The following is a 27,224-nucleotide window of genomic DNA, read 5'->3' on the forward strand; positions in this document are numbered from 1 at the left end:
ATCAGGCTATGAATGTAATAAGAGATTTCTACAGCCAAATACTAAAATATTGGGTATAAGATAGCATTTAAACTATGCACAGAATACTTAGGGATTTTTTTTGATGTTTTTTTTTTTTCTTTTTTCTTTTTTAAAGAACTGGGAGACTTTTGTCAAAATTATTCGAGAAATCAATGGAAAGCCACAAATAGTAATAGACCCTCAGAAAATGCTGGGGAAATATAATTAAAAGCAAAATCTCCCAATTCAGAAAAGCTCTCCAAAAAGGGAGTAGGAACAGAAAAGTTTTACTATTGCATAAGCATTAAACCAGAATGTGAAGCATGTCACAGGCAATTTGCTAAAGGGATTGCAAAGCAAGGAGAGAAATCTCTTTTATACAGCTAAATGGGTACAACCCTTTCAAACATTATGTAGGCTTAGCAATTTGGAATCTTGTGATAAGGGAAGTTAGGCCTGTCTCTTTTTGGAACAGAGATTGTGTTATCTTCCTTGATTGTATTTCAAAGAGGAAACATTCCTGAGTTGGGAGACTGGCTAGATGAGTGTTTAGCACTTGACATTATGAAGATTAACTACTGGTGAGGCAAGGAAATTTTTAACTTCAGCTATAAAATATGTAAATCTGGTCATTGTTTTCTCATTTTTTGTACATGTGGGCAGTTGTCCTTTAGTTTGTGTCTCTGCATTAGTCAAGCTTTCACCTTTGGCTTTGGGTTTTTTCCTATAGCTTCTAAGACCTGTGGGAAGATACTAAGGCATCCTTTGAGGTTAGGTCTGGATTTCCTAATCTGTTAGGAAAAACTCTACCAAGGATCTTTTTTTAATTAGGTCTCCTAGCTTAGAGGGCTGCCCTGTATTTTTTCATCGTAGAGAACACTTCTGTAACGCGACCTTGTTTTTTTTAATTTAGTTCACGCCTTTTAATCACATCCCACCCTCACTAACTATTCTGTGAGATATTACAGTGAGCCTGTCCTTTATCAGCCTTCCATACTGGAGTGTTAAAGCCTATTTAACAGCCACGGGTTTGTTTCTTGAGCAGAGGACACATGGAGCTAGAATAGGTTATAGTGATCGAATCGTAAGGCCTTATGTATACTAAATATGCCACGAATTAGTGAGGAGCCAGGTGCACTTCTTTTCCATCCCTTTCTAAACATTCGCTTGCACTCCATCTACAAAGAGAAATATCACTCTGGTAAAACTTTCAAGTCACATGTATTTGGGTGATCCGTTTGCTTCCAGCTTATGACCATCTAAGCTTTCTGTGCTCAAGCAAAGGAACTTTCACAGTAAAGGGTGTAAGCTGTGCTCCTAAATAGTTAAGGATAAAGAGCAAAACGAAGAGCCAAGGATGTAGAGAATGTGAAGCGTGAAAAAGCTCAAAACAAACCAGCATCACGGCTCCTCAGATGAAAAGATGGGGGCCCTGAAAAGGGCCTTTTGTTGAACAAAGAGCGCGAACACTCAGCCGCCGAAGCCGTAGAGAGTACGTCCCTGGCGCTTGAGCGCGTAGACGACATCCATGGCAGTAACAGTCTTGCGCTTGGCGTGCTCTGTGTAGGTGACGGCGTCCCGGATTACGTTTTCCAGAAACACCTTCAGCACCCCGCGGGTCTCCTCGTAGATAAGACCAGAAATACGCTTCACACCGCCACGCCGAGCCAAGCGTCGAATAGCAGGCTTTGTGATGCCCTGGATATTATCACGCAGAACTTTGCGATGACGCTTGGCGCCCCCTTTTCCAAGGCCCTTACCGCCTTTGCCGCGACCAGACATGCCGAAAACCTCGAGGCTTAACAAAGGTTAACTTCCAGGCCTCCCAGATGTAGGCCTTTATACGTCCGTTGGCGGACCGAACTGAGAACCTGGAGAAAGGTAGCGGGAAGTCCCGCCCCGGGAGGGGGGGAGGGGAATTTGACCAAAAAGAAAAAAAAGCCTTTTTTGTTCCTTTGTACTGTGTTTCACAAGGTGGTAACTATTTTGTTACCGTGTTTAAGGCTTTAACAATTGCTTTTGAATGCGAACGCAAAACATAAATGTTGTGGAAAAGGGCAAAACTCGTTATCTCACCACACATAGATCATTGCTGGTAGCTAATTTCGTATCAATATTTTGGTGAACAGATAAAAGCACATATTCTTTCAAAGAAAATGTATGCAATGCCGCAAATGGCATTTTGGAACTTCTGAATACATTTTAACCAATTTCCCTTATTTAAAGAGAAAATACATTTTTTATGTTTGCTTGTTATTCTTATGAATGCTCTTTAATACAGTTTTAACCAACTCCCTAGCAGCCAGTTTTTTTTTTAATAAATCATTTTTTTTCCATTTAAGAAAAATTTACTTCTTCACTATACTTGGGTATATACTATACTGACATTTCTAATGAAGGGTAGCAGAATACGCCACTCCCAAATATCCTTTAGCATAAGGATTATTTTGAGCGGACTGTTTCTGAGAAAAAGCAGACACAGGAGAAGCTCTAAAAACAGAATAGAATTCACCCGTTTTTAAGGGAAATTTACATTTATATGAGAAATCTCCATTTGTAAGGGTGTCTCACTCAATGCGCCAGGAAGAGAAAGATAACTCACAAGAAACTTACCAATGGAGAAGGTGCAGGATTTAATCGGCCTCCCCTTGTTTACTGTGCTCTTCCAGGTCACCTCCTACAACAGCCACCCCCCCCCCCCACCCACGTCTTTTGTCTTTAGCTGAAGATGATATTTGAAGTGGCGGTTCGGGCCACTTCTGGGAGTTTTACTCAGTTCCCCTCTGTTTATTCCATGTATACATGAGACGTACACAGTATTAAACTTTGTTTTTCTCTTGTTAGTCTGTTTGTTTTTTTTTTTATTACAGGAGGGTCTCAGCCACAGAACCAGTGAAACTAATGTTTTCATATAAACAATTGAAATAGTAAGCATAGATAAAGGTCTGGAAGACGAGAAATTTATAAAAACCACAAAAAACAACCTTAGGGGAAAGGCATTGTTTGGGAGCCTCAGAGATTTGTATTGTTGAAGGCTCCCTAATTCTCTGTACTCAGTGTCTGCCCCTTGTCCAGAGTCCCTGCCCTCTTCCAAGTTACTGGTCCCCAAAATCACTCAGTATCTTCATTATTCCACCGGGTAATTAATATTCATTAACATCAGTTGCATTTATTTAAATCTGAGACTGTTGCTAGACTGGAGAAGGAAGTAGGAGGTACACCAAATTAATAAGGTCATGCAGATCAATTTTTTTCCAGATAAATTAATATCATGAAGTGAAAAGGCAGTGTAACTCTTTACAACTTATCTTTGCTCGTTGGATCCCTCTGATCTTTAGGCTCCTTCCTCCAGTTTAGCTACTTTGAAGTTATTCATTTGAAAATCCCTACATTTTCCTCCATGTGATCTCATCCTTGTTTAACTTTCAACTTCTTTTTTGCCTTTATTTATATCACTTATTTACTTTATAAGGATTTTTATTATTATAAAATTAACAGAATTTTTTGACTATATTTTATGGGCTTGTCATTGAACTAGGGTCTGGGGATATGCAAATATGAATAAAACCCAGTCTCCACTCCAAGGGAATTTGTACACTAATGGATAAGATACCAAAAGTGTTCAGAATGAGCTCCCCAAAATGTGCCACATTTGCACATTGATTATTTTGAGGTAAAGGCAATTGAGATCCTGCAATCTCAAGATAAACTTCTGCCCCTCCCTTAACTACTTAGAAGGATTTGAATTGGGGGTCTTTCCCACTATGAGAATTATTACCTGAGAAAAATTTTATCTGAGTGAGCCAGCTGCATGGCAGGGCAAACTAATTACCCAATATTTGATTTCCCTCTTATTGTCCATGTGAATTATCCTCTTGTGCTTGGAAGCCACTAAGCCATTCCTTAGCTCAGGATGGCATATATACCTCATTTTACCTTTCTGTTTTTGAATTTCTCAGGTATGTGGGGTTTCTGTATGTATGAAATTAAATTTGATTTTCTCCTGTTAATCTATCTCATGTCAATTTGATGATTAGGCCAGCTAAAAGAACCTTAGAAGGGTAGAGGAAAATCCTTGCTCCCCGACAATACACAACAAATCTAATATGGGAAGATACTGTTAGGTTCTTTCATGGTAGTCCAGAGTCTGCAGAAAGGAAAATTAATGGGAAGACCAACTCCAGGAATAAAGTTTAAATAATACTTTCATAAATCTTGTGCTACTAAACTTGAACTGTACCTCTTATGAAAACAACTTTACAGTATAAACTATGGAGTCCTAAAAAGTTCTTCAACATCTAATTGAAATTAGAAATATCTAAATTATTTTGGCAAGATTTTTGGAAAGTTTGTTATCTCCATTTTTAAATACAAGTTTTACTTTTTTTCTGATTATGTAGATAGTAAAGAACAGTACGTGCTTTACCCAATGAAATTGGGTTAATAGTCCATTAATTTAAAAAACTCAGTTAACATGTGGAATTATAAGCAATGACATATCACACTTGAATATTTTATTTTATTTAAAACAAAAATTTATATTCATTTATCAACTATTTGATTATAAGTTCATTGATTTTATCAATCAAAACCACATCAATAATTGTAAAGGCATTATTTTAACAATGTGGTGGTTCTTGCCATGGGGAATAGAATGATGCAATGAAGCAAGTGTTAGTAATTGCATGATCAATATCAATAATAATAACAACAGCATATTTTATTATTAAAAATTGAAAGAACTCATAGGCCTTCCTTGGAGCTGTATCATTTACTCTACTTGACAGTTCTACTTCTGAGATATATTTGTTTAAAATATACAAACTCAAGTAATGCAGATGACTTTCTTTTTTTAATTTATTTAATTTATTTATCTATTTTTATTTTTTGGCTGCGTTGGGTCTTAGTTGCGGTGCTCGGGATCTTTCGTTGCGGCGCGCGGGTTTCTCTCTAGTTGTGGCGTGCCGGTTTTCTCTCTCTAGTTGCGGCGCGCGGGCTTAGTTGTCCAGCAGCATGTGGCATGTAGGATCTTAGTTCCCCAACCAGGGATCAAACCCGCGTCCCCTCAATTGGAAGGCGGATTCTTTACCACTGGACCACCTGGGAAGTCCCGCAGATGAGTTTTTAAGAGGGAAAAATTGAATAATTAGATTCACTGAAATCAGGATTCGGGTCTTCCAACATCAAATAATGAAGCCAAAAAGAGAAGGGAAAAAAGGTAACATTTACGTCCTGTTTGTGATTGCTGAGGTCACTTTTATTCCAAGGAATATTATTTACATGTGATTGCAGTTCAGATTGAAATATAGGATATACTGGGAATTCCCTGGCGGTTCAGTGGTTAGAACTCGGCGCTTCTACTGCAGGGGGCCTGGTGTGTGTGTGTGTGTGTGTGTGTGTGTGTGTGTGTGTGTGTATGTGTGTGTGTGTATAAAACAAATATTTCAGGAGACTCAGAAAACCTATTCCAATGGACTAGGAATGCCATAGAAATTCATTTTCATTAAAATGTATTCATAAGGAAAACTACACATGAGCTGATGTGGAGAGGAATTGAAGGCCCTCTCTAGCTAGGGTGACTTGGTGATCTGAGAGAAGGTGAGAGCGATGATGGTGGGGGAAAGGGGAAGCAAAAATCATTGACAGCACTAGGACTATAAGAACCTGGTAAGTGATTTACAATCGACCTTTCCTATTTGTTAAGGCACACCCTCTTCCTAATGCAGTTCCATACCGCCTTTACTTCACCGTCATTGATGTAAACAGTCCATTATGAAATGTATTCTCTGCCTGAAGTTACTTTTAAACAAGTAATTTACCTATCTGGATTACTACTCTATTCCCATTTCGGAGGGTGTGTGGTGCGCAGTAAGACTGAATTGAATTAGAAGGGAAGGTAGGCCAAAGTCGTATGGTGCTGTTTTTTGTCTGATGGACATTTGCCCCTGTAGAGGAATCACAAGGATGTTAATTTTGCTCATAAGTTTAACCTAAATTATGTAAGCAAATGTTTTACTTTTTGGAAGGCAATTAAGGTACTCTGGGGGAAATGACCTAGATGTAAATGACTTAGCCAAACTTTGTTATAAGATTAATATTCAACAGACTCTTGCTTTCCAAAACAATGTGACTTTGAAAGCACAGCTCCTTTTGTTGATAAGGTGGGTGGCTCTGAAAAGAGCCTTTTGGTTTGGAAAGATTTGAGTTGCAAAGAACGACGGACTTCTACTTGCCCTTGGTCTTGTGGTGGCTCTCGGTCTTTTTGGGCAGCAGCACCGCCTGGATGTTCGGCAGAACGCCGCCCTGAGCAATAGTGACTTTACCCAGCAGCTTGTTGAGCTCCTCGTCGTTGCGGATGGCCAGCTGCAGGTGACGCGGAATGATACGCGTCTTCTTGTTGTCGCGGGCCGCGTTGCCCGCCAGCTCCAGAATCTCGGCCGTCAGGTACTCCAGCACCGCCGCCAGGTACACCGGCGCGCCGGCCCCGACTCGCTCGGAATAGTTGCCCTTGCGAAGGAGGCGGTGCACTCGGCCCACGGGGAACTGGAGCCCGGCCCGCGAGGAGCGAGTCTTGGCCTTGGCGCGAGCTTTGGCCCCTTGCTTGCCACGTCCAGACATACTGAAAGTAAAAACCCACCAGTACGAGTTAGGTCTGAATAGATACAGCGAGAGCTACCCTACTTATAGTTTTCACTGGGCGCGAAAATGAAGGTGTACTATTGGCAAAAACTAGTTTTACTTAACCCAATGAAATCGGATTTTGAAATACACTTATTTTGATTGGACAAAACTGTTACGTGACGTTTCCAGGATTCACCACCAATCAGACGCTCGACTTTACTCACTGCCTCCTTTGTTTAAGAAGCTGTGAAGGAAGAGGACTCAGCTTTGTTCTCATTCTTCCTGTTATTTTTGAACTGTTTGGCAGTTAATTCCGCACCATGCCTGAACCCTCCAAGTCTGCTCCGGCCCCGAAGAAGGGCTCCAAGAAGGCGGTAACCAAGGCTCAGAAGAAGGACGGCAAGAAGCGCAAGCGCAGCCGCAAGGAGAGCTACTCCGTGTACGTGTACAAGGTGCTGAAGCAGGTCCACCCGGACACCGGCATCTCGTCCAAGGCCATGGGTATCATGAACTCGTTCGTTAACGACATCTTCGAGCGCATCGCGGGCGAGGCGTCGCGCCTGGCGCATTACAACAAGCGCTCGACCATCACCTCCAGGGAGATCCAGACGGCCGTGCGCCTGCTGCTGCCCGGGGAGCTGGCCAAGCACGCCGTGTCCGAGGGCACCAAGGCCGTCACCAAGTACACCAGCTCCAAGTGAGCCAGGCCGCAGCGGAGCGAGCGGTAAGGCTAGGCCCCACACCCCAAAGGCTCTTTTCAGAGCCACTCAATCTTCTGAAGAGAAGTGGCACTCACTTTATACAGCAGGTGTTTCTTATTTGGTGCAAAGTATAACAAGTTCCGCGATTTCTTTTTCTTTTTTTTTTTTTGTCTTTAAACAACAGATTTATTTTCTCGCAGTTCTGGAAGCTAGAGGGCCAAGATTTGCTGTCAGCAGGGTTGGTTTATTCTTGAGGCTTCTTTCTTTGGTTTGCAGATGGTCATCTTTTCTGTCTTCATTTGGTCTTCCTTCTGTTCGCGTTTCCTCATTTTCATCTTGTTAGAAATTACTTCCACTACAATGTAGGTGGTGCTGCAGCAATACTCGAGACATTTTTATATGTTTTTATGTCGAGAAGGGTGAGGTTCATTATCAGACAAACGTAGTGAAGAAAACAAAATGCACTTTGTCCCAAAGGAAAATCCTCTCGCCTTTAAGTTTGAACCCGGCAAAAGATTTTGCTAACAATGGCTTGAGCGCTCCATCCTTAATTTTAACGTGTACGTACCTGACTAATGAATTGCTTGGCACACAATAAGGAAGGTACAAATCGTTTTATTCACTTATGTTTTCTTTGGGGAGGGGTGCTGTCTCTCCTCCCCTTTCCCTGGGTTTGGGTTTGCCAAATATTAAGTTAGAAAGGCAGAAGAAAAGCAAATGGAAGTGAGAATCCAATTCAAATTATCGCACACATCAACCAGGTGCCACGTTTATCGATAGCCAATCCAGACGCTGCGCGCGCAGTTTGAAGTTTACCAACGGTGTCCCTCTTGAGTCTATCCTAATTGGGAGATTTCTGGGCCACGCGGCTTTGTGGGAAGAACTCTGCCATTTTGTCCACTCCCTAATTTCTCTGAGTGAAATTCCTCTGTATGGGAGGGATTAGGTCCTACTCCTGCCTTTACTGTGAGGATCCGCTCCATGCTTGCTTTCTTTCTGCATGTCACTTGCATTTACTGTTTCTCTATTAATCGGAATAAATTTTTTAAAAATAGAGAAGGGCTGTTCCCCTATCCTCAATTCGGGAAACCAAAACCCATCTCTTCATTTTAGGCCCTTAGGAATGAATGGCATATTTAAAACTATTTTAGTCTTTACAGGGAATCAGCATGGAAATGCTTCCCAAAGAAGTATGTTATTCTACAAAGTGACCACTTGATGCAAAAATTACCATTTGTTCATATTGCATATGAAAATACATAGGTGACCTAATATGTTTAATTTGCAATATGCCAAGACAAATGAGTGACTAGCCATGAAAAGTCTTAAGGACTAAAGTCTTGCGATGGGGAAACTACTTTGAATCTTTGCTTAAGGGCTTACATTCAGAATTAATAATAAGTATGACCTACATCTGTGCAAAGTATATTATATTATTTTTTCTAGGTGATTTATAATTTCAAATTTCTGACTTTTTATATTAAGCATATTAAAAAGAATAATTTGAATGTAGGTTATAATAAAACATACAGACAAAATATTTCCCAGAGGATTTCCTCATGTGCTTAGAATGAAGAAAAATATCCATTAATAAATTAAGGGTTTTTTAAAATGTGTTTTACTTCTTTAAAAAATGACTTTTTATATCATGTCTGCTTTAATTGTGAAAATAATACAGGATATAAAATTGAGAGTGTAGGCATGGCCCATTCATGCATAAAATGATAAATGTTCAATGATGATAACTTTCTAAAGTACTTGCACATGTCCAAGAAAAACAAAAAGAAAACTATAAAGTTACACCTCATTTAATACTAGGAATATGTATATGTGATGTGACTCTGGAGTTGCACCTAAAATATAGCTCAAATATATCAGTGTCTTCTACCAGTTGGTTCTTGTGGAACAGTGTTTTGAGAATATGAACTGTTTAAAAATATCCCACTCAAATTTGGGACGTGACATTGTATAAATGTAACACTGGACTTCTAAAAAATAATTTTTTAAAGAAATATTTTTTGTGCATAACATTGCTAAGTTAATTTTATTTTATTTTTTTGCCTTATTTTCCTCATGTGTGGAATAAGGCCAACAAATACTACCTCAGATGCTCATTGTATTTATTTATTTTTGGCTGTGTTGGGTCTTTGTTGCTTCGCGTGGTCTTTCTCTAGTTGCGGCCTGAGGGCGCCACTCCTCGCTGCGGTGCACAGGCCTATTACTGCGGTGGCCCCTCCTGCTGAGGAGCATGGGCTCTAGGCGCGCGGGCTTCAGTAGTTGTGGTACTCGGGCTCAGTAGTTGTGGCTCGCAGGCTCTAGAGCGCAGGCTCAGTAGTTGTGGTGCATGGGGTTAGTTGCTCCGCGGCGTGTGGGATCTTCCCGGACCAGAGCTCGACCCCGTGTGCCCTGCATTGGCAGGCGGATAATCACTGCGCCACCAGGGAAGCCCCTAAAAAATAATTCTTGATATTAATTTGATTGTAGCTTCGTTTTAATTTACTCTTTCTTCCCCAACATTTATTTTAAACTGATATCTTGAAAATAAACTAGTGAAATATTAAGATACTCTGTATGTTTTAATGTATTTGTATTTGGCCAAATAGCTGTATTTGACTAAAAATCTTAAGAAATTGAAATTCAGTGCTGCCTGCAATTAAAATAATTATACCATAATATGAGTGTGTGCATATATGTATATGTACATATATTTATGCATATACATATAATATACACATAAAATGTTTTATTTATACACACATTACTAAAATATGTTATATTTCAATTTTTCCAACACTCTTACTCCAAGAGGGTGACAAAAGATATAAAAGCATTGACTGTCTAGTGTCTGATTATTTTAGGCCCTTGGTACAGAACAGCAGTGAGATGGAGAGTATAGAGCCAAACCTTTGAGATTTTTAGCTATACCATTCCATTAGCCAGGATACACTTTATACATGTACACGTATATATTAAGTTTTAATTTCTATTATATTTTTATTATATTTAATGGAATTAATAGAATAATCAGAAAGTGGAAAGTGTTGGGAAAATTAAAATTTCATTTTCTTTTAAAATAACTGGTGTACAGATGATAATGACTGGGAGAATCATTTGCAACAATGCATTGCAGAAAGAAAACATAGTAAGAGCATCCTCATGTTTATGAGCTGTGGACTATATTAATTCTCCCAAAAGCTCAAAGTGAAATATTAAAATTACTAATGTATTATGTGTATCTTAGAAATATATACCTGGATAAAAGTCCATTGTATGCTTTATAAAATTTTTAATAATACTGTTTTTTAAACACGTTGTTTAGATACAAAATCTAGTAAATTAACCTTGGTGAGGTGATGTTTTATATGGCAGAGAAGAGTGAAGCTATCAGCTCAAGAAGAAAAGTGAGTTTGATTGAAAAAAAAATTTATTCGGGGACAAGATAAAGGACTTTCTGTGAAAAGAATAACAGGCACTTAGCCTTTAAAAACAGGGTTTTTAGTCTGTCATCATAGTGTTCTCACAGTCATCTGATGCAGCCAGGTGCATCACGCAAAACAGTCTAACATAAACCCTGGTGTGGAGATTTCCACCTCTATTCAAGAAACTAAATTCCTTGAAGAGGAACTGATTACAAGTTTTGAGACAAGGGAAATCCTGATGGGTCTAGAACATCATGCTGACTGAAAGCAAGGATGATCTCCCATGTTTGGAGTAACAATAAAGAGAGTTAAGATGAGAGTGGCAAGAAAGCCTGAAAGAATCCCCACGGTGTAAGTAGTGCTAACTTGAGAATTAAAACTAAACAAACAGAACAGTTGTTGTTGTTTACTGGAATAGATTCAGCATATCAAAAGCCATGAATCCATGATAATAAGCAATTGGAACAAATACTACGATGAGCTGAATAAGAAGTTTACCTGGTGTGTCTCACTATTCATCTTTTCCCAAGTCTTTGTGCCCCATGTCACTGAGATGAGCATCTTCTTCTCCAGAAAGTGCCTGGCTTTGCAGTCTTAAGGTTCTGTTGTACTTATATTAGGGGAAACTCCACCTCCTGCAATGCTATAGGATCAAGTCTCAAAAAATAGCTCCCTGAGAAACTCGCTGATGCTTTGTTCAATAAAATTTCAGGAGAGCAAATTGCATTTTAATGATTGCCATTGTTGGAAATCAGTCCAAACACTAATTCCCAAGGCATTCTCAAATTATCCTGTGTACCAGCTTCTGCCACAGCCATCCCCAACACTACCACCAACAATGTGGTTACTAAATAAATAAATAAAATGTTAGCCTTCTCTTTGTCCTAAAGGCAGTGATTCTCAAACTGTGGACTGGGGACCCCTGCGGGTCCCTGAGATCCTTTTAATGGGTCTGTGAATCTAAAATTATTTTCACAATTATCCTGAAACTTATTTAAAAGATATTTGCAAAATATAGAACAGTACTAATCTTCTTACTAATTTTTTAATTTTGAAAAATATAGCTCTCTTCATAAAATATGTATGTTGAAAAGGGTTTATTGTAATTTTTAAATGAATTAATAAAACAAATATTCTTTCAGTTTTAACTTCTAATAAGGTAAATATCAATAGTAGTAACATACAGAAACACAAATTCTTTGGATCCTCAATACTTTTAAAACGTGCATGGGTCAAAAACTTTGAGAACTGCTGCCTTAATAATTATGTCACACTAGGACTGTTTGATTTACTGTTTTTCAAATTATTTGGAAATAATTTCCTGTGTACTTATGCTACCATCTGAATACACAGATCCATTTGCTTCATTTTGCTGTTATGTTTAGGGATTTGGCTTTTTAAAATTTAACCTTATCCTTACATAAAATATTTTTACATAGTTCCAAGGTCAAATCAAGGTATGTTCAAAGAGGTCTTTCTCCTTTAGCCTGTAGCCTCTCTCATCTTACAGGTAACAATTTTTAATGTTGTGATTTAACATCCCATTATTTGTTTGTTAATTATAAGCATACATTTGTGTATTCTTAGTTCCCCTCTATTATATATATTTTTTAATATTTATTTTATATTTATTTATTTGGCCGCCTCGGGTTTTAGTTGCGGCACGCGGGATCTTTCATTGCGGCGTGCAGGCTTCTCTCTAGTTGTGGCGTGCGGGTTTTCTCTCTCTAGTTGTGGCGCACAGCCTCCAGGGCGCGTGGGCTCTGTAGTTGTGGCGCGGGTTCCAGAGCGCGTGGGCTCTGTAGTTTGCGGCACGCGGGCTCTCTAGTTGAAGCGTGCGAGCTCAGTAGTTGTGGCACGCCAGTTTAGTTGCCTCTTGGCATGTGGGATCTTTAGTTCCTTGACCAGGGATGGAACCAGCTTCCTCTGCATTAGAAGGCGGACTCTTTACCACTAGAACACCAGGGAAGTCCCAGTACCCCTCTACTAGATAAACAGTAACATCTTACACACAATTTTCTCTATCTTGGGTTTGTTTGGTTTTTTTTTCCTTTAAAATATATATCCTGAAGATCATTCCACAATAGTATATGGAGATTTTCTTCCTTTCTTATTTTCTAGCTGCCTAGTACCCTGGGCTTTCTTCTTTTTCTGATTCTTGGCTCTGTAATTCATTTTCTTGTTAGCTGCCTGACCCTTCAATCAGATGTTTTCTAGTTGTTCTAAGCATCAGGATTTATCTGAATTGCCTAGTCTACTATTACTGGACATAGGATCAAGGTATAGTATTCATTAAATTTTTTTAAAAATGTCAATCCATAAATTACTCTAGGACTTCCAATCCTTAAAATCTTTAAAATGCAGCTGTGTAAAATTGATATGGGTCACTGCAGGCGTACCCTCCGGTCCAGTGATAACTCAAGTTCTTGTTAACAATGCTCAAGTTAGCACATCAGTTGCCATAGTGGGTTAGTTGTTCATGATCAAAGAAGTGAGATGGTAAATTGAATGTAAATAAATACTAGTCACAGGACTAGAGGAAGAGACTAAACACTGTATTGTTGGTTCAAGAAATCAGGTTTATAAATTTGAAGAAATCAATAACTTTTATGAAGTGTCTGTGAAGCCCAAAATTTAAACACCCAGAGATTAACTGCAATACCTTATCAGTAAATGGTAATAGGATATACCTTAAAAAGTATAGGTTATATTTGAGTCAAATCTCTTGAAGTTTACGCATTTCATTCTGGCTCCATTTTTTTGCAGTGTCCACACCAACGAGCTTAACATTCAAACACCTTCACCTCACTGTCAAGGACATTTTTATCAAAGCTACCATCTCTTCAGTCACATCTTTTTTTCCTTGAACTTTCACTTATGCCTTGTTTTCCAGAACTACATCCATCACTTCGTGCTTGAGAAGGGATCCTTCTGAAGTCATCAGAATAATTAACCTCATCAGAGTACTCAGAATGACATCTACTATGGATTCTCCGCTTCTGCCATCCTGATAATCCTCTGATACATTTTTGTTGGATCCAAAATCTTGGTGGAGGGAAATCCCTGAACAACATCCTGACTTCTTAAGGTGGGATGCTTATCTCCTTAGGCTACATCAGACTGTAGTTGTTGCTACCTTCAAGCCTAGTGTTAAATTTTCACAGTGACCACACCATGGAACATAGACCTCTACAAACCACAAATCATGACTTTCAATAATTTTTAAGTTGTAATTTGATGGAGTTAAAAAATATAGAAGAATATATACCATTCATCTGCACCATGCCCTGCTGCTCCAGTGTCCTGGACCTCAGTCCATCCTATGTAGGAAGATGATAGTCTGCAATAGAACTTTAAGGCCACTCTCATTCCATACCCATTTTCTAGATGAACAAACCGATGCACAGAGAAGGGGAGTATTTTGTCTAAATAGCTAGAGGATCAGTGACAGAATCAGTTTATAAACCTCATGGTAGTAGCCATCAGTGTACAAATGATAGATTTTGTGGTCTTTTGTTATCATCAAACTAAATTCTTTCAAAACAAATGGAGATGACCCATTCGTATTTGTTTTAATAGTGAAAAAGATGCCATTCTTTATTTGAAAAAAAAAAAAAAGTTTCTCCCTCTTGTTCCCAAGAACAGGAAAAAAAAAAGGCAATTTTTTTTTTTTTTTCTTGGAGAATACAGGTAAAATTCTCTTTGGAGGGTCCTATAGCTCTACCCTATCATCATTGCTCTACCCTATCATCATTGCACAATTAACAACTTTTGCCTTTCCTGTGGGAAACAAGCATGTATAGCAAAGTCTGCCTGTTGATTATAGTACTGAAATTAAGACAAACTAAACTCCGTCTGTAACTTTTCCAGAAGACAGTGTTTGAAAATTGCAACTTATACTCACACAATGCTTGCAGACACCCTGTATTTCAATTGTTGGAAATTTGTGCCACCAAGGAGCAGAGAGAAACCTGCCCACTGAAATTGCGCCATGTGAGACATGGAGTTGTTGTTATATCTCTTATCTGACCATTATTTCTGCCTTGAAAGCAGTAATGAAATAGACAAGAAGAGGCCTCTCCCTGAAGCAGCAGCCCCCCTGGGAAGACACTTTATACTCATTCTCCCAGAGGGTCAGCAATCCAGGTTTGCCCAAGTGAAAGGCTAAAGTATCACTGTGGATGAGACCTGAATGCTGTTTAATTATTTGCAATAGATACAATGTAGTTATTTTTAAAGTAGACGTTTAAACATTAACCTATCCTTATTCTTAGTTTCTTTTGTCCTCCTCATTCCAAAGAACCAAAACTAGGCCTAGTCCGGGGGAAGGGAGTCATACACCCCTGATTTCTATGGGCTGTTCTATTTAAAGGAAGGCAGCTATTATGGGGAGAATTTTATCTGCCTCCCCCAGCCTCGCTGAACCCTCAGAATGTAACCATATTTAGGGATAGAGTCTTTAAAGAGGTAATTAAATTAAAATGAGGTCCTTGAAAAGTGGGTAGGTCCTACTCCAATATGACTAATGTCCTTTTAAGAAGATGAAATTTGGATGCAGACAAGTACAGAGGGAACACATGTGAAGATAGAGGGGGAAAGATGGCTGTCTACAAGCTAAGGAGAGAGGCCTATAACCCATCCTTCCCTCACAGCCCTCAGAAGGAAACAGCCCTGCTGGCACCTTGATCTCAGACTTCTAGACTCCAGAACAGTGAGAAAACAAATTTCTGTTTTTTCATCCACCCAGACTGAGGTACCTTGTTATGACAGCTGTAGCAAACTAACAAAGCAGCCAATATGTTACTATAATGTTACAATCCCAATCCTCTGTCTCTTTAGCTGTAGACCAAAGATACCACTAGCACTTACCTCATTTGATTGGAAAAATAAATTAGATAATGCACAGTATCCAAAGATAGTACACACTTAATAAATGACAGCCAATAACTACTGTGACTTTTTCCCCTATATGCCAAAAGCAAGATGTAAGTGCTGTACAGTTTACTGCTTGAGGGCAGATCCTTGAGTGAAGAGCCATGACGTAAACTCTGACATTCAATAATCCCTCAAATGACAAAATATTAGAGCAAACGAAATGAAGAACTTCCAGATGTACTGGAGATAAGCAAGAGAAATACATGAATGGGAATAAAATGCTGAAAATAGCAAAAACAAATAGAGCACCAAAGGAAGGTCATTCTTATAATCTGAATTAGTAAAGAACCTACTCTAAAGCAGCCTAAACAGGTGGAAGGAACATAGGCCCTGGAAAACCTTTTGTGACTGAAGTTCTGCCCAGTACTTGTTAGCTGGTTATCTTGGATGCTGCTTCAGTGAGCCTGTGTGTATGATCAGGCCACACAAGATGGCTGTTCTCTTGCTCTCTGTACATCCCCTGATCGAACAGTCCCTGCTTCACCTCACCCTAGTCACAGGACTGACCTTTCCTCTTAATCATAGAGCTTATCAGTATCTGCTTAAGTGCTTGCCCCAGCTCCAACCAGAAATTTTTCTGATTCTTAGAACAGAACGGCTCCAGCATGCTGGGTTATTAAAGAGAAATATCTGCCCCCTTGATGGTTGTTAACCAAAGGGACAGTGAGGGATGTCCTCCTCTGCTGGTTTCCCCGGTAACTGATGAGCCCACCTGACATCAGTCCCCCCTATAACTGGTATACTGATACACCCCCCACGCAACCCCCACCATGAAGACTGCTGCCATGTCCTGTCTGCTGTTGGTACAGAGTGGGGAGTCACTCTAGAACTTTGCTTCAGACATGTAAGATCCCCTGTTCAATAAACCATTGATGTCTCTGTTGCTGTCTCCAGGCATTTTCTTTGGTCTCGAGGCTGGGCAATTACAGGACTTGCAGGCCTACAGGGTGCAGCCTAACACTGTGATTCTTCTGATTACCTGTAAAATGGAGATAATAATAAGGCCCCAGTTCTTAGAAGGATTTTATGAGATGATGTACCCTGCTTCCAAGTGTATTCTTGGGACCCGGGTGAGGTGCACAAATAAAAGTTACTATGAAAAAGACATTACATAGATTTTTTTTTCTTTCAACAAAATAATTATTAAATAATATGAGAAATAAAAATAAGTGTAATTTAATAAATGTTCCACCACAAAGTGAGCTTCCCTGGGTCATATAGCTTTATATTTCCTGAGTTAGACATATAATAGTGGCTCAATTAAATAGTACATTAATTAACCAGTATTTTCTCAGATCTGTACTAAGTATCACTGGGGGCATGGAAAATTATCATAAGTAGTATGTGGACTTTTGGTGTTTAAAATGTTGAAACAGAGAGTGAAAATATCATTCTCTTTTCTACTCTCTTTAAATCTTTCTGATTAAGTAACTGGGAAAGCATTAATTTGGTGCTAGCAGATCTTTAAGGCCTTGCAAACACTTGTTAATCCTTGCCCCCTTCCCCAGTCTTTCAACTTCATAACAAAGAACAAGTTTCAGACTCAAAATAGTAGGCAGCAAATAGCATATAACTGAAATTGAATAATATATACATATATTTACATATTTACATATTGTTTTATACTTGTATTCTGTTCATGGTCAGAAGCAGGAATTTTCCACTATGGTTGTCTTTTAAAATACATTGATTTCACTTCTTTTTTTTTTTTTCTTTTTTGACCGAGCAGCCCTGCTTGCAGGATCTTAGTTCCCTGACCTGGGATCGAACGTGGGCCCACAGCAGTGAAAGTATAGAGTCCTAACCACGGGACTGCCAGGGAATTCCCCTAAAGAATATATTTTTTAAAAATATTAAGTAAACAATAATATAGATTGCACCCTGATACAGAAAAAAGAAAAAATCATAAAAGTGGAACTCAAATAACTGAAGTTTGAACAATATTGAATAAAATAAGCAATGTCATAAACCAGTGAATGGCAAAATGGCACTATTGTTATATTTTATACTTCTATATAAATTATAGATCTATATGTTATATAAATTATATAACATTAATATAACACTACTTATGTATAATTGTATAAATAAAATGTAATATAATTAATATTTATTATTATTACATCAAACTATTTAATATTAACTGCTATAGGAATTTGGAGGGAGTAATATTATTCTGGAATGTAGCAATCTGGGAAAGTTTCTTGGAAGAGGTATAACAAGGTTTGACCTTGAAAGAAAGGATCGCTAAGGTTTCAGTTGGTATATTATCAACTAAATAAGTTGGGTAACACATTATTCCAAAATTGAGCAGCTTAAAACAGCAAACATTTATTACCTCATAGAGTTTCTTAGGGTCAGGAATCTGGGAGCAGCTTAGGTGGTAGTCCGATTCAAGATCTCTCACAAAGCTGCAATCAGGTCATCTAAACCTTAGATTCTAAAGGCTTGACTGGGACTGGAGCTTCTAAAGTCCAAGAAAAAGCTTGTTTAGAATGCTGTTGGCTGGAGGCCTCAGTACCTCACCATGTGGATATCTCTATAAGGTTACTCATGACAAGGGCTGGCTTCCTTCCTCTGGAACAAGTGATCCAAGAGAGTGGGAGTGATCAAGATGGAAGTCCCTTATCGAATCTTGAAAGTGACATACCATTACTTCTGTCATATCCTGTTGACCATAACGCTGGAGCAATGTGGGAAGGGCACCAATATTAGAAAGTAGGGGTCACTAGGTGCCATCTTAGAGGCTACATCCCACAGTTGGCACAGAAGAGTGTGCCTCTCAATCCTCATAGCCATCAGCATTAGCTGGGGAATTTCAAATACCCCAGATGTCCAGGCCCCTCCTCTGATATATTGAATCAGAATCTCTAGGGGCAAAGCTCTGCAGTAATATATTTTTTCAAAGTTCTACCAGCAAGTTTGATGCATGATTAAAATTGGGAACCACTGGACACAAGAGGAGTGAGAAACTAGGAACGTAAAAGTGAGAGTGGCCCTTTGATTATTAGATAGTTACATGGATAATGTACCATGAGAAGAAATATGAGAGATTTCGCTCTCTTGGCTTGAGACAAGGGTGGAAATAAGGCCAGAAAAAGCTAAAGAAGTTGCAGAAAGGTTAAGATTCAGGAGTGGATGCACGTATTAAATGGTGGGTATGGGTTTGATGTTTGAAAGACATCCTTATTTGTCAGTGGCTCTTGTTTGTGTGGTCCCTGGTGACCCCCAACTGGAAACAGATTCAAAATCGGTGATTCTTTCACAGGAATTTGCTCAGTTCAGGAGGCTGTGGAGAAGAGGACTATTCTGGAACAAAAAGTAACTGCTGGGGGACTTCCCTGGTGGCGCAGTGGTTGGGAGTCTGCCTGCTAATGCAGGCGACACGGGTTCGAGCCCTGGTCTGGGAGGATCCCACATGCCGCGGAGCAGCTGGTCCCGTGAGCCACAATTACTGAGCCTGCGCGTCTGGAGCCTGTGCTCCGCAACAAGAGAGGCCGCGATAGTGAGAGGCCCGCGCACCGCGATGAAGAGTGGCCTCCGCTTGCCACAACTAGAGAAAGCCCTCGCACAGAAACGAAGACCCAACACAGCCATAAATAAATTAATTAATTAAAAAAAAAAAAGTGGGACTCCTGATATTCATCCCACTTAAAAAAAAAAAAAAAAGTAACTGCTGGGAGTAAAAGGCCTGGAGTTCCTATATCTGTAAGGAAGCGTCTGGTACTTCTCTGGGGTCCCTGATGCCCTGACTTGGCCTGGTAGTCCTTCTCTCTGACTTCTCTGAGAGGTTTCAGCAAAGAAGTAAAATGACACTTCCACACAGAGCACCATGCCCATTGTCCTTTTGAAGTCCAGGATCAGGGGTCAAAATGAGTCACAGCTGATCACCCAAAACCCACAGCTTTCTGCAGCTACTAAGAATTTGAAACATATAAGAATGAAATCCAAAGCCATTATACTGTCATATAAGGTCCTACACATTCTGGAAGGCCCCGTTCCCAGCACTGTTTCCCACCTCCAGCTATTTTGCCACCTCAGTCCCAGTCACATTGGCCACCTGCTCTCCCTTGTCTAACACCGGGTATTTCCCCCTTACCCCACATATACATTCGGGGCCTCTTGTTCCTGCTTCCTTCTGCCTAGAAGAATCTTCCCTAGTGGCCCACTCCCTTGTCTCTTCATCTTTGTTAAAATTTCACCTTCTTGAGGAGCATTCTGTGATTATGTTATTTAAAATGGAAGATACAAAACCATTCTTTATCTTCCTTTTCTGCTTTGTTTTCCTCCCAAATGTTTAATGTTCATTATCTTCTGACATTCTTTTGTTGCTGTTTTTTTTTTATGTGCGTGTCTGTTCCCACATTAGAAAATAAACTCTATGTGTGCATGACTTCCTTTCTGTTTAGTTCATTGATATATTTCTGGCACCTAGAAGAGTTTATGGGACATAATATGTGCTCAACAAATATTTATTGAAAGAAAAAATGAACTAGAAAACACTGTACCGGCTGAACTTTGAGATTCAGTTTCATAAATGAAGATGACCTTAAGCCTTTCAAATGCCAAATAGATGTATAAGATTCCTTTTTAATATATACAAAATATGTGCATAATAATTCTTAGACATTCACAAAGCAGTCTCACTGATCCTCACAGTAGTCATGTGACTAGGAATTGCTGTTATCCCCAGTTTACTGATAGGGAAACTGTGTTTCAGAGAAGCCAAAATCTTGGCCTCTTAAAGTAAGTGGCAAATGTTTTAGGAATTGGTCTCCTAATTGCAAGTGTAGGTCCCATAGGCCAATCATAACAGTGGACACAGGTAATGTTGATTAAAAATGAATTACAAGGGAATTCTCTGGCGGTCCAGTGGTTAAGACTCTGTGCTTCCCATGCAGTGGTCGGATATCTAGATTCCACAGGCCATGGCACGGCCCAAAAGAAAAAAAAAAAATTGTAAAATAAAATGTTAAATACTGAAAGAATACTCTAGAAATAAACCACACTTCTTAGGTCTAATGGAGATAAAGGCATAAAGATATAGGAAAGACTGGGAGGTCCTGGCTTGCATATAGACAGGGTGTACGTGTGTGGGAGAGATTGAAATAAAAAGGAAAACAACTCTGGAGAAACTTCAAGAAGGTAAAACAATGCAAGTTGGAATAATCAGAGAGGCGATTAGATTTGGGATTGGCTTTGCAGGACAGACAGGATTTAGATGTTAGAAGAACTGGGGCTTAACAGAAACAGAATGGAGAACAGCTATATGGTGCATTTCAGGAAATAACTGTATCTTTCTAGGCCTAATATTAGTCATGTCTTCACTACCTCAATAACAATTCTAATTTCATATTCAATGTTAATTGATGTAGTAAAGAAATGAACTAATATTAAACTCCATAAATATTCTGCATGTTTCTAGTGACCTTTTTGAGGCTACAGGGAAGGCAATCACTGGCTTTTGTCTACAGTTTTGGCTTAACTCTCCTTTGCTCCTGAGCTCATAAGTTCAGCCCCAGTTTTGTGCTTTCTATTCCCAGAAGCCCAAGTCCTCCTGTCTTTTAATGGGAAAAGATTGAATAATATCTAGAAAAACAGTAAAGATGTTGGGTTTTTACCATCTTAATATCTGATAGTCTGTAGCATGTTTGGGACTTATATTTCCCCACTGATTCTTGAGAATGCCTAATTAGCTCTGAAATACGGGCCTAAACACCGGGAGATTGCGCTTCCCCCTTGGAGAAAAATGCCATCCTTCAGGTCTCAAAGACTGCCTTTTCATTTAGAATTTCTCCCTTATTACAAGGGGAAAAAAGGTAAAGAGGAAACAGTGAGATGAAATGTGGAGCTGACTTAGAAAAGAAACTGATACTCTTAAATTCTTTTTCCCAATTAAAAAATTTGACCATGTGAAAATAATAGTGAACAGAAATGCCATTCCCAAAAGGGGTGAAACATTAAAAGTTAAGAATAATGCAGCAGGATCAAATTACATGAAAAATCTAAAGGGGACACAAACTGCTTGTTTTCCTTTAATTCATTTTTTGGGGTGATATTTATAAAGCATGGGGAGGGTCAGGGCATGGAATGGCAAGTGTATGACTGCTGAAAAATGATGTAAGATAAGTAAACGTTCAGTTACAGTTAAAGAGCATTTGAAATTTGCTAGCCACTAACTTACTCAAAGATCGATCCTCAGCGTAAAGCTGAGCTGGACGGTAAGTGAAATAAGCACAATAAAATTCGTTTTGGGTGATGGCTGTAACATGTACAACTTGTTGTCAGATCATCTTACTGGAAATACCACAAACCCAAAATCTAACTTGTTGCACAAATTAAGCAGCATTTACTAAAAGCTTCAGATTAATATTGCTTTTGTCGACCTCTAAAGCTGTTTAAACTAAGTGCCAGTTCTCTTTGGAAAGCGTGGATGGCTCTGAAAAGAGCCTTTGGATGTGACGGAAGCTGATCAACTGTTTTGCAGCCAGTGGCTCACTTGGAGCTGGTGTACTTGGTGACGGCCTTGGTACCCTCGGACACGGCGTGCTTGGCCAGCTCGCCGGGCAGCAGCAGGCGCACGGCCGTTTGGATCTCCCTGGAGGTGATGGTCGAGCGCTTGTTGTAATGCGCCAGGCGCGACGCCTCGCCCGCGATGCGCTCGAAGATGTCGTTAACGAACGAGTTCATGATACCCATGGCCTTGGACGAGATGCCGGTGTCCGGGTGGACCTGCTTCAGCACCTTGTACACGTACACGGAGTAGCTCTCCTTGCGGCTGCGCTTGCGCTTTTTGCCGTCTTTCTTCGGAGCCTTGGTTACCGCCTTCTTGGAACCTTTTTTCGGGGCAGGAGCGGACTTGGCAAGCTCAGGCATGGTGAAGAGAAGTTAACAAAATCCTCGAGAAACAACCACTGAACAATGCGCGAGGCGAGTCCGTTTTATTTACAACTGCATATGCAAATGAGACTTAGTAAAGTTCTATGTCTGATTGGCGAATACTGGTAATGACGTCATTATCAATTTTGTCCAATCAGAACGCGCATTTAAAGGACCGACACGTCCTCTTTTAAAACGGAATTACTACTTTGCCCAATGGAATAGCTCCTTTTTCGCGCCCAGCTGCAGCTATAAAATGTGCGTTTTTCTTCTTTTTCCCTTAGTTGCTTCTGGCGTAGGCTTTTAAAATACTGCATTATGTCTGGACGTGGCAAGCAAGGAGGCAAAGTTCGCGCCAAGTCCAAGACCCGCTCTTCTCGCGCCGGGCTCCAGTTTCCCGTGGGACGAGTGCACCGCCTGCTCCGCAAGGGCAACTACGCTGAGCGTGTCGGGGCCGGCGCTCCGGTGTACTTGGCGGCGGTGTTGGAGTACTTGACGGCCGAGATCCTGGAGCTGGCGGGCAACGCGGCCCGCGACAACAAAAAGACGCGTATCATCCCGCGTCACCTGCAGCTGGCCATCCGCAACGACGAGGAGCTCAACAAGCTGCTAGGCAAAGTCACCATCGCTCAGGGCGGCGTCCTGCCCAACATCCAGGCGGTGCTGCTGCCCAAGAAGACCGAGAGCCACCACAAGGCCAAGGGCAAGTAAGGCCTCAAGAGCAACGCCTTCGAAACCAAAGGCTCTTTTCAGAGCCACCTATTTTTTCTGCAGAGGAGCTGCGACAGTAGTTTCACTTAATTCCATTTTCATTACTGCCTGGGGAAAAGAAATTAATGTAATTAATTTGGCAAGCAGTTTGAGCCACTTTTCGGACTCCTGGTCATGTCCTCGGAATGTCAGGAAGAAATCAAGAGGTTTAGTAAGGAAGTGAGTGCAGTGTCAAGGTGCAAAATCAATCTAAGTATCTATCTTTAAGGGCCCCTGAAGACACTTTTTTCTCGGCCTATTTGCAGTAACTCGACCTCTGCCAGTGCTAAGGTTCTGCTCTGTGCCTTGATTCCTGCAACATCAAATTAAAAATAGATGTCTAAGAAGTCATCTTTTGTTGAGCTTAAAACAATGTGCAGTGAATTAGGTGGCTCATAAACCGGAATAAAATCGTCTACCATTTGAACAGTTGACCTATCTGAACGTGACGCGGGCTTTTTAACTTTAAAAAGTTCCTTGTAGCCAAACACCCAGGAACCAAAATGTCTTTAAATGGTCAGCAACTCACATTTAACATGTTTGTGGACAATTTTGCAGAGGTTACTGGATCCAGAAGATCAAATTTTCTAACTTTGTTGTATTTTAAAAAGAATATCATGTTTTTTGCTTTGAGTTCCAAGCAGGAGGAAAGGTGAAAATATTGAGTGGAAGTAGAGGGCAATTTTTCTTGGCGAGCGGCCGAGAATAAAATATATACGTTACTCAGTGCACAGCTGTTTTCAGAGATCTCTGGGTGGCTCTGAAAAGAGCCTTTGGGGTTTGCTTCTTAAGCGGCAACTTCCTACTTCTTTTTGGGAGCCGCCTTCTTTGCCTTTGCAGCTTTGGGTTTTGCTGCCTTAGGCTTGGCGGCTTTGGGTTTCGCCGCTTTCGGCTTCACTGCCTTAGGCTTCGCGGGGCTCTTAGCAGCCTTCTTCGGCTTTGCCGCGGCTTTGGTTTTCTTGGGACTCTTGGCCACCTTTTTGACGCCAGCAGCTGCGGGCTTCTTCGCCTTCTTGGGAGTCTTCTTCACCGCTTTCTTTGCTCCCGCAGCCTTCTTGGGCTTCTTAGGGGTGGCCCCTGCAGGTTTTTTCGCTTTAGCAGCCCCCGCCTTCTTGGCCTTCGGCTTGGCTTCCCCAGTGGGCGCCTTCCTATTGAGCTTAAAGGATCCGGAAGCACCCGTGCCCTTGGTCTGCACAAGGGTACCTTTGCTCACCAGGCTCTTGAGACCCAGCTTGATTCGACTGTTGTTCTTCTCCACGTCGTAGCCGCCAGCTGCCAGTGTCTTCTTGAGCGCTGCCAAAGAAAGGCCATTGCGCTCTTTGGAGGCGGCCACAGCCTTAGTGATCAGCTCGGAAACTGGGGGGCCGGTCGCCTTGCGCTTAGCCGCGCCACCGCTCGCGGATTTCTTAGTAGACTTCTTCTTGGCAGGGGATTTCTCCACCGGCGCCGGAGCAGCCGTCTCAGCAGGAGCGGTTTCCGACATGGCGATGGGAAAAACTGCTAGAAGAAGAGAGATTCAAAACTCAAAGAGCAAGTTTTGCAATGCTACCTTGCTCGGGCCCGGGGCTTATATAAGCCGGTGCTGCCCTGTGATTGGTGGAGCGTCCGATCCACCGCCCTCAGGCAGCCGGCTCTCGTGGTTGGACTCCCAAATTGTGTTTGTTAGTCCCAAAATTTGATTAAATGCTAAAAACAGTGGTACAGAATTTGCCTCTTTGAAGCTCCAAAGGAGGAAAACAGCCTCCATGTTCACATACTTGTTTGTGTTTTTATGAATCACGCGCAATTAATGAACGATATTTTTAAAAATCCCTTCAGCTTTTCATATGTGTCTATCGGGCGTAAGGCATCGAGCTAGTTAGTTGCATGTTGCAATAAATTTTTACTAAATATCAAGTGACCGTCTTTTAAAAGGCTTTGTCCCTAAGTTCGGCCTTTGATTTTTGCAAGAGGAAAGACAATAGGTTCCGTGGTTTTGCCATAAACTTTGTTTCAAACTGCGGCAAGTAACACAGGCGCAGGACAGCTGGTTGCCTACAGCCCAAAATTAACCATATAGATCTTACTTTAAAAACCGGTTCTGCCTCCCAAGGAGTTTCCACGTGCCAATGTCTTTAGAGAATGGGATTTTGCCGCTAGGAAAAGTTCTGTTGCCAAAGTGACTTCTTCCAGGAGGAATAGAAATTGCTTTGGCTACAGGATCCAATGACCTGCATTCAAACAAATTTGGTTTGTTTTTGATTGAGATGCTTTCTCTCTTTAATACCTAAGCGAATCCAATAAAGTAAGAACAAAGAAAAATGCTTAGCCCCGATAATGTATTTTAGAAAAACCCTGAAACCTGCTAAAAATTATTCAAGGGCTTCCAGTAGCCCTCGAAAGCACAAACTGTTGAGATGGCGTGGGACTTTGTCCCTCTTTCACGGTGCTTTTCCCAATGCTCTCAAACTCCTTACCTCCATCAACATTTAACAAATTGCACGGTCAAAACACCCTCTTTTGTAGGACATCAGTATGGATATTTTTGTGTGTTTAAGTGAAGATAGACCTGTATCTTCCAGTGAAATAATTGGCCACTGACTAAGTGTGGACTGGCTCTTAAGGGACTGGAGGTTATAGAAGTTTAAGAGAATTCAGGAAAACATTAACATCCAAGGGAACTGAGGCAATGACCAGGAAGTGGAATGGAGGATGAAGTTTGCTATTTATTGGGAGGTGGGAGGGGGAGGCATGGACAGGATTTTGTGCCTGGATGGGGTGATGATTAGGATCTCTCATGCAATCAACAGTCAATTCTCTCCTGTGAAAAACTGTAGGCCAATACACTTCATCTCTTCAGGAGCTCCTGGAGTTGAAACTATAGCCTACTATGGCCAAATCTAGACAGTGGCCTATTTTTGTATGGCCGTCGAGCTGAGTTTTTCTATTTTTAAATTGTATTTTTTTAATATATATACTTATTTATTTATTTATTTATTATTTATTTTTGGTTGCGTTGGGTCTTCATTTCTGTGCGAGGGCTTTCTCTAGTTGTGGCAAGCGGGGGCCACTCTTCATCGCTGTGCACGGGCCTCTCACTATCGCGGCCTCTCTTGTTGCGGAGCACAGGCTCCAGACGCGCAGGCTCAGTAGTTGTGGCTCACGGGCCTAGTTGCTCTGCGGCATGTGGGATCTTCCCAGACCAGGGCTCGAACCCGTGTCCCCTGCATTGGCAGGCAGATTCTCAACCACTGCGCCACCAGGGAAGCCTCTTAAATTGTATTTTTAAAAAACTGTGACAGACTATATGTTGCCTGCAAAACCTAAAATATTTACTATTTGTCTCTTTTGCTGTTTTGTATTCCTTCTCACAGACACAGTTCATGGTGTGTTGCTATAGGCCTGCCTCTTTCAGGACTATGCAAATCGAGATCTAAAGAAAAGGAGATTTTAACAAGAAAATGTTTCAACCAAGTATTTCCCACTTTTTCAATCACAAAACTTTCAGAAAATTTGGGAAGGGGGTTGGGGGAAGTCATGCTTTACAGGAGAGGAGCATAATAAAAAGAGCTAACATTCATTGAGCATTTAAGTGCCAGGAACTAATCTAAGCATGCCCTACAAACTAATTCGTCTGCTACATTTTACAGCTGTTCTAGGTGAGTCCCAGAGAGAAGATGAGTAATTTGGCAAAGATTATACAGCTAGTAATAATTGGCAGCTGTGAGGCTTGAACCTCGACCACTATTTCTTTCTGCAACAGAAAGGCAAGAGGCACATTTTCTGAAGTCAAGGAGCTAGGGTACTTGGCAAAAACAAACAAACAAAAAAAACCCTTTATTTGCCATTTACACAATTATCCACAGAAACCAATAAACTTTCGCAAGGTATGGGCCAGTTTTCCTTCAGTCGCTTCGTGTAGCCAAAGGTTTAATGGTTT

The 27,224-nt window shown here is 40.7% G+C and overlaps 6 protein-coding genes across 6 annotated transcripts; 2 read left to right on the forward strand and 4 right to left on the reverse strand.

The window, feature by feature from the left end:
- Positions 1-1,470: 1,470 nt before the first annotated feature.
- On the reverse strand, positions 1,471-1,782 carry LOC132374324 (histone H4). Its single transcript, XM_059937905.1, has one exon. It carries the CDS (start codon positions 1,780-1,782, stop codon positions 1,471-1,473), a length of 312 nt encoding a protein of 103 aa, XP_059793888.1.
- Positions 1,783-6,225: 4,443 nt separating this feature from the next.
- LOC132374477 (histone H2A type 1-D-like) lies at positions 6,226-6,618 on the reverse strand. Its single transcript, XM_059938189.1, has one exon. The coding sequence runs from the start codon at positions 6,616-6,618 to the stop codon at positions 6,226-6,228; it is 393 nt and encodes a 130-aa protein (XP_059794172.1).
- A 245-nt stretch (positions 6,619-6,863) lies between these two features.
- Positions 6,864-16,558, forward strand: LOC132374482 (histone H2B type 1-N). Its single transcript, XM_059938196.1, has 2 exons — positions 6,864-7,345; positions 13,635-16,558. The coding sequence occupies exon 1, from the start codon at positions 6,942-6,944 to the stop codon at positions 7,320-7,322; it is 381 nt and encodes a 126-aa protein (XP_059794179.1). The 5' UTR covers positions 6,864-6,941; the 3' UTR covers positions 7,323-7,345; positions 13,635-16,558.
- Positions 16,559-22,171: 5,613 nt separating this feature from the next.
- On the reverse strand, positions 22,172-22,552 carry LOC132374484 (histone H2B type 1-L-like). The gene has a single exon (XM_059938199.1). The coding sequence runs from the start codon at positions 22,550-22,552 to the stop codon at positions 22,172-22,174; it is 381 nt and encodes a 126-aa protein (XP_059794182.1).
- Positions 22,553-22,873: 321 nt separating this feature from the next.
- Positions 22,874-23,266, forward strand: LOC132374478 (histone H2A type 1-like). Its single transcript, XM_059938191.1, has one exon. It carries the CDS (start codon positions 22,874-22,876, stop codon positions 23,264-23,266), a length of 393 nt encoding a protein of 130 aa, XP_059794174.1.
- Positions 23,267-24,107: 841 nt separating this feature from the next.
- Positions 24,108-24,788, reverse strand: H1-5 (H1.5 linker histone, cluster member). Its single transcript, XM_059938178.1, has one exon. The coding sequence runs from the start codon at positions 24,786-24,788 to the stop codon at positions 24,108-24,110; it is 681 nt and encodes a 226-aa protein (XP_059794161.1).
- Between the last annotated feature and the right edge of the window lie 2,436 nt (positions 24,789-27,224).

The sequence above is a fragment of the Balaenoptera ricei genome, chromosome 11 (genome assembly GCF_028023285.1).
Source record: "Balaenoptera ricei isolate mBalRic1 chromosome 11, mBalRic1.hap2, whole genome shotgun sequence".
Taxonomy (NCBI): domain Eukaryota; kingdom Metazoa; phylum Chordata; class Mammalia; order Artiodactyla; family Balaenopteridae; genus Balaenoptera; species Balaenoptera ricei.

Excerpts from the sequence above, each read along its gene's own strand:
- LOC132374482 (XM_059938196.1), top strand. The coding sequence starts at position 6,942 with ATGCCTGAACCCTCCAAGTCTGCTCCGGCCCCGAAGAAGGGCTCCAAG.
- LOC132374484 (XM_059938199.1), bottom strand. The coding sequence starts at position 22,552 with ATGCCTGAGCTTGCCAAGTCCGCTCCTGCCCCGAAAAAAGGTTCCAAG.
- LOC132374477 (XM_059938189.1), bottom strand. The coding sequence starts at position 6,618 with ATGTCTGGACGTGGCAAGCAAGGGGCCAAAGCTCGCGCCAAGGCCAAG.
- LOC132374478 (XM_059938191.1), top strand. The coding sequence starts at position 22,874 with ATGTCTGGACGTGGCAAGCAAGGAGGCAAAGTTCGCGCCAAGTCCAAG.
- H1-5 (XM_059938178.1), bottom strand. The coding sequence starts at position 24,788 with ATGTCGGAAACCGCTCCTGCTGAGACGGCTGCTCCGGCGCCGGTGGAG.
- LOC132374324 (XM_059937905.1), bottom strand. The coding sequence starts at position 1,782 with ATGTCTGGTCGCGGCAAAGGCGGTAAGGGCCTTGGAAAAGGGGGCGCC.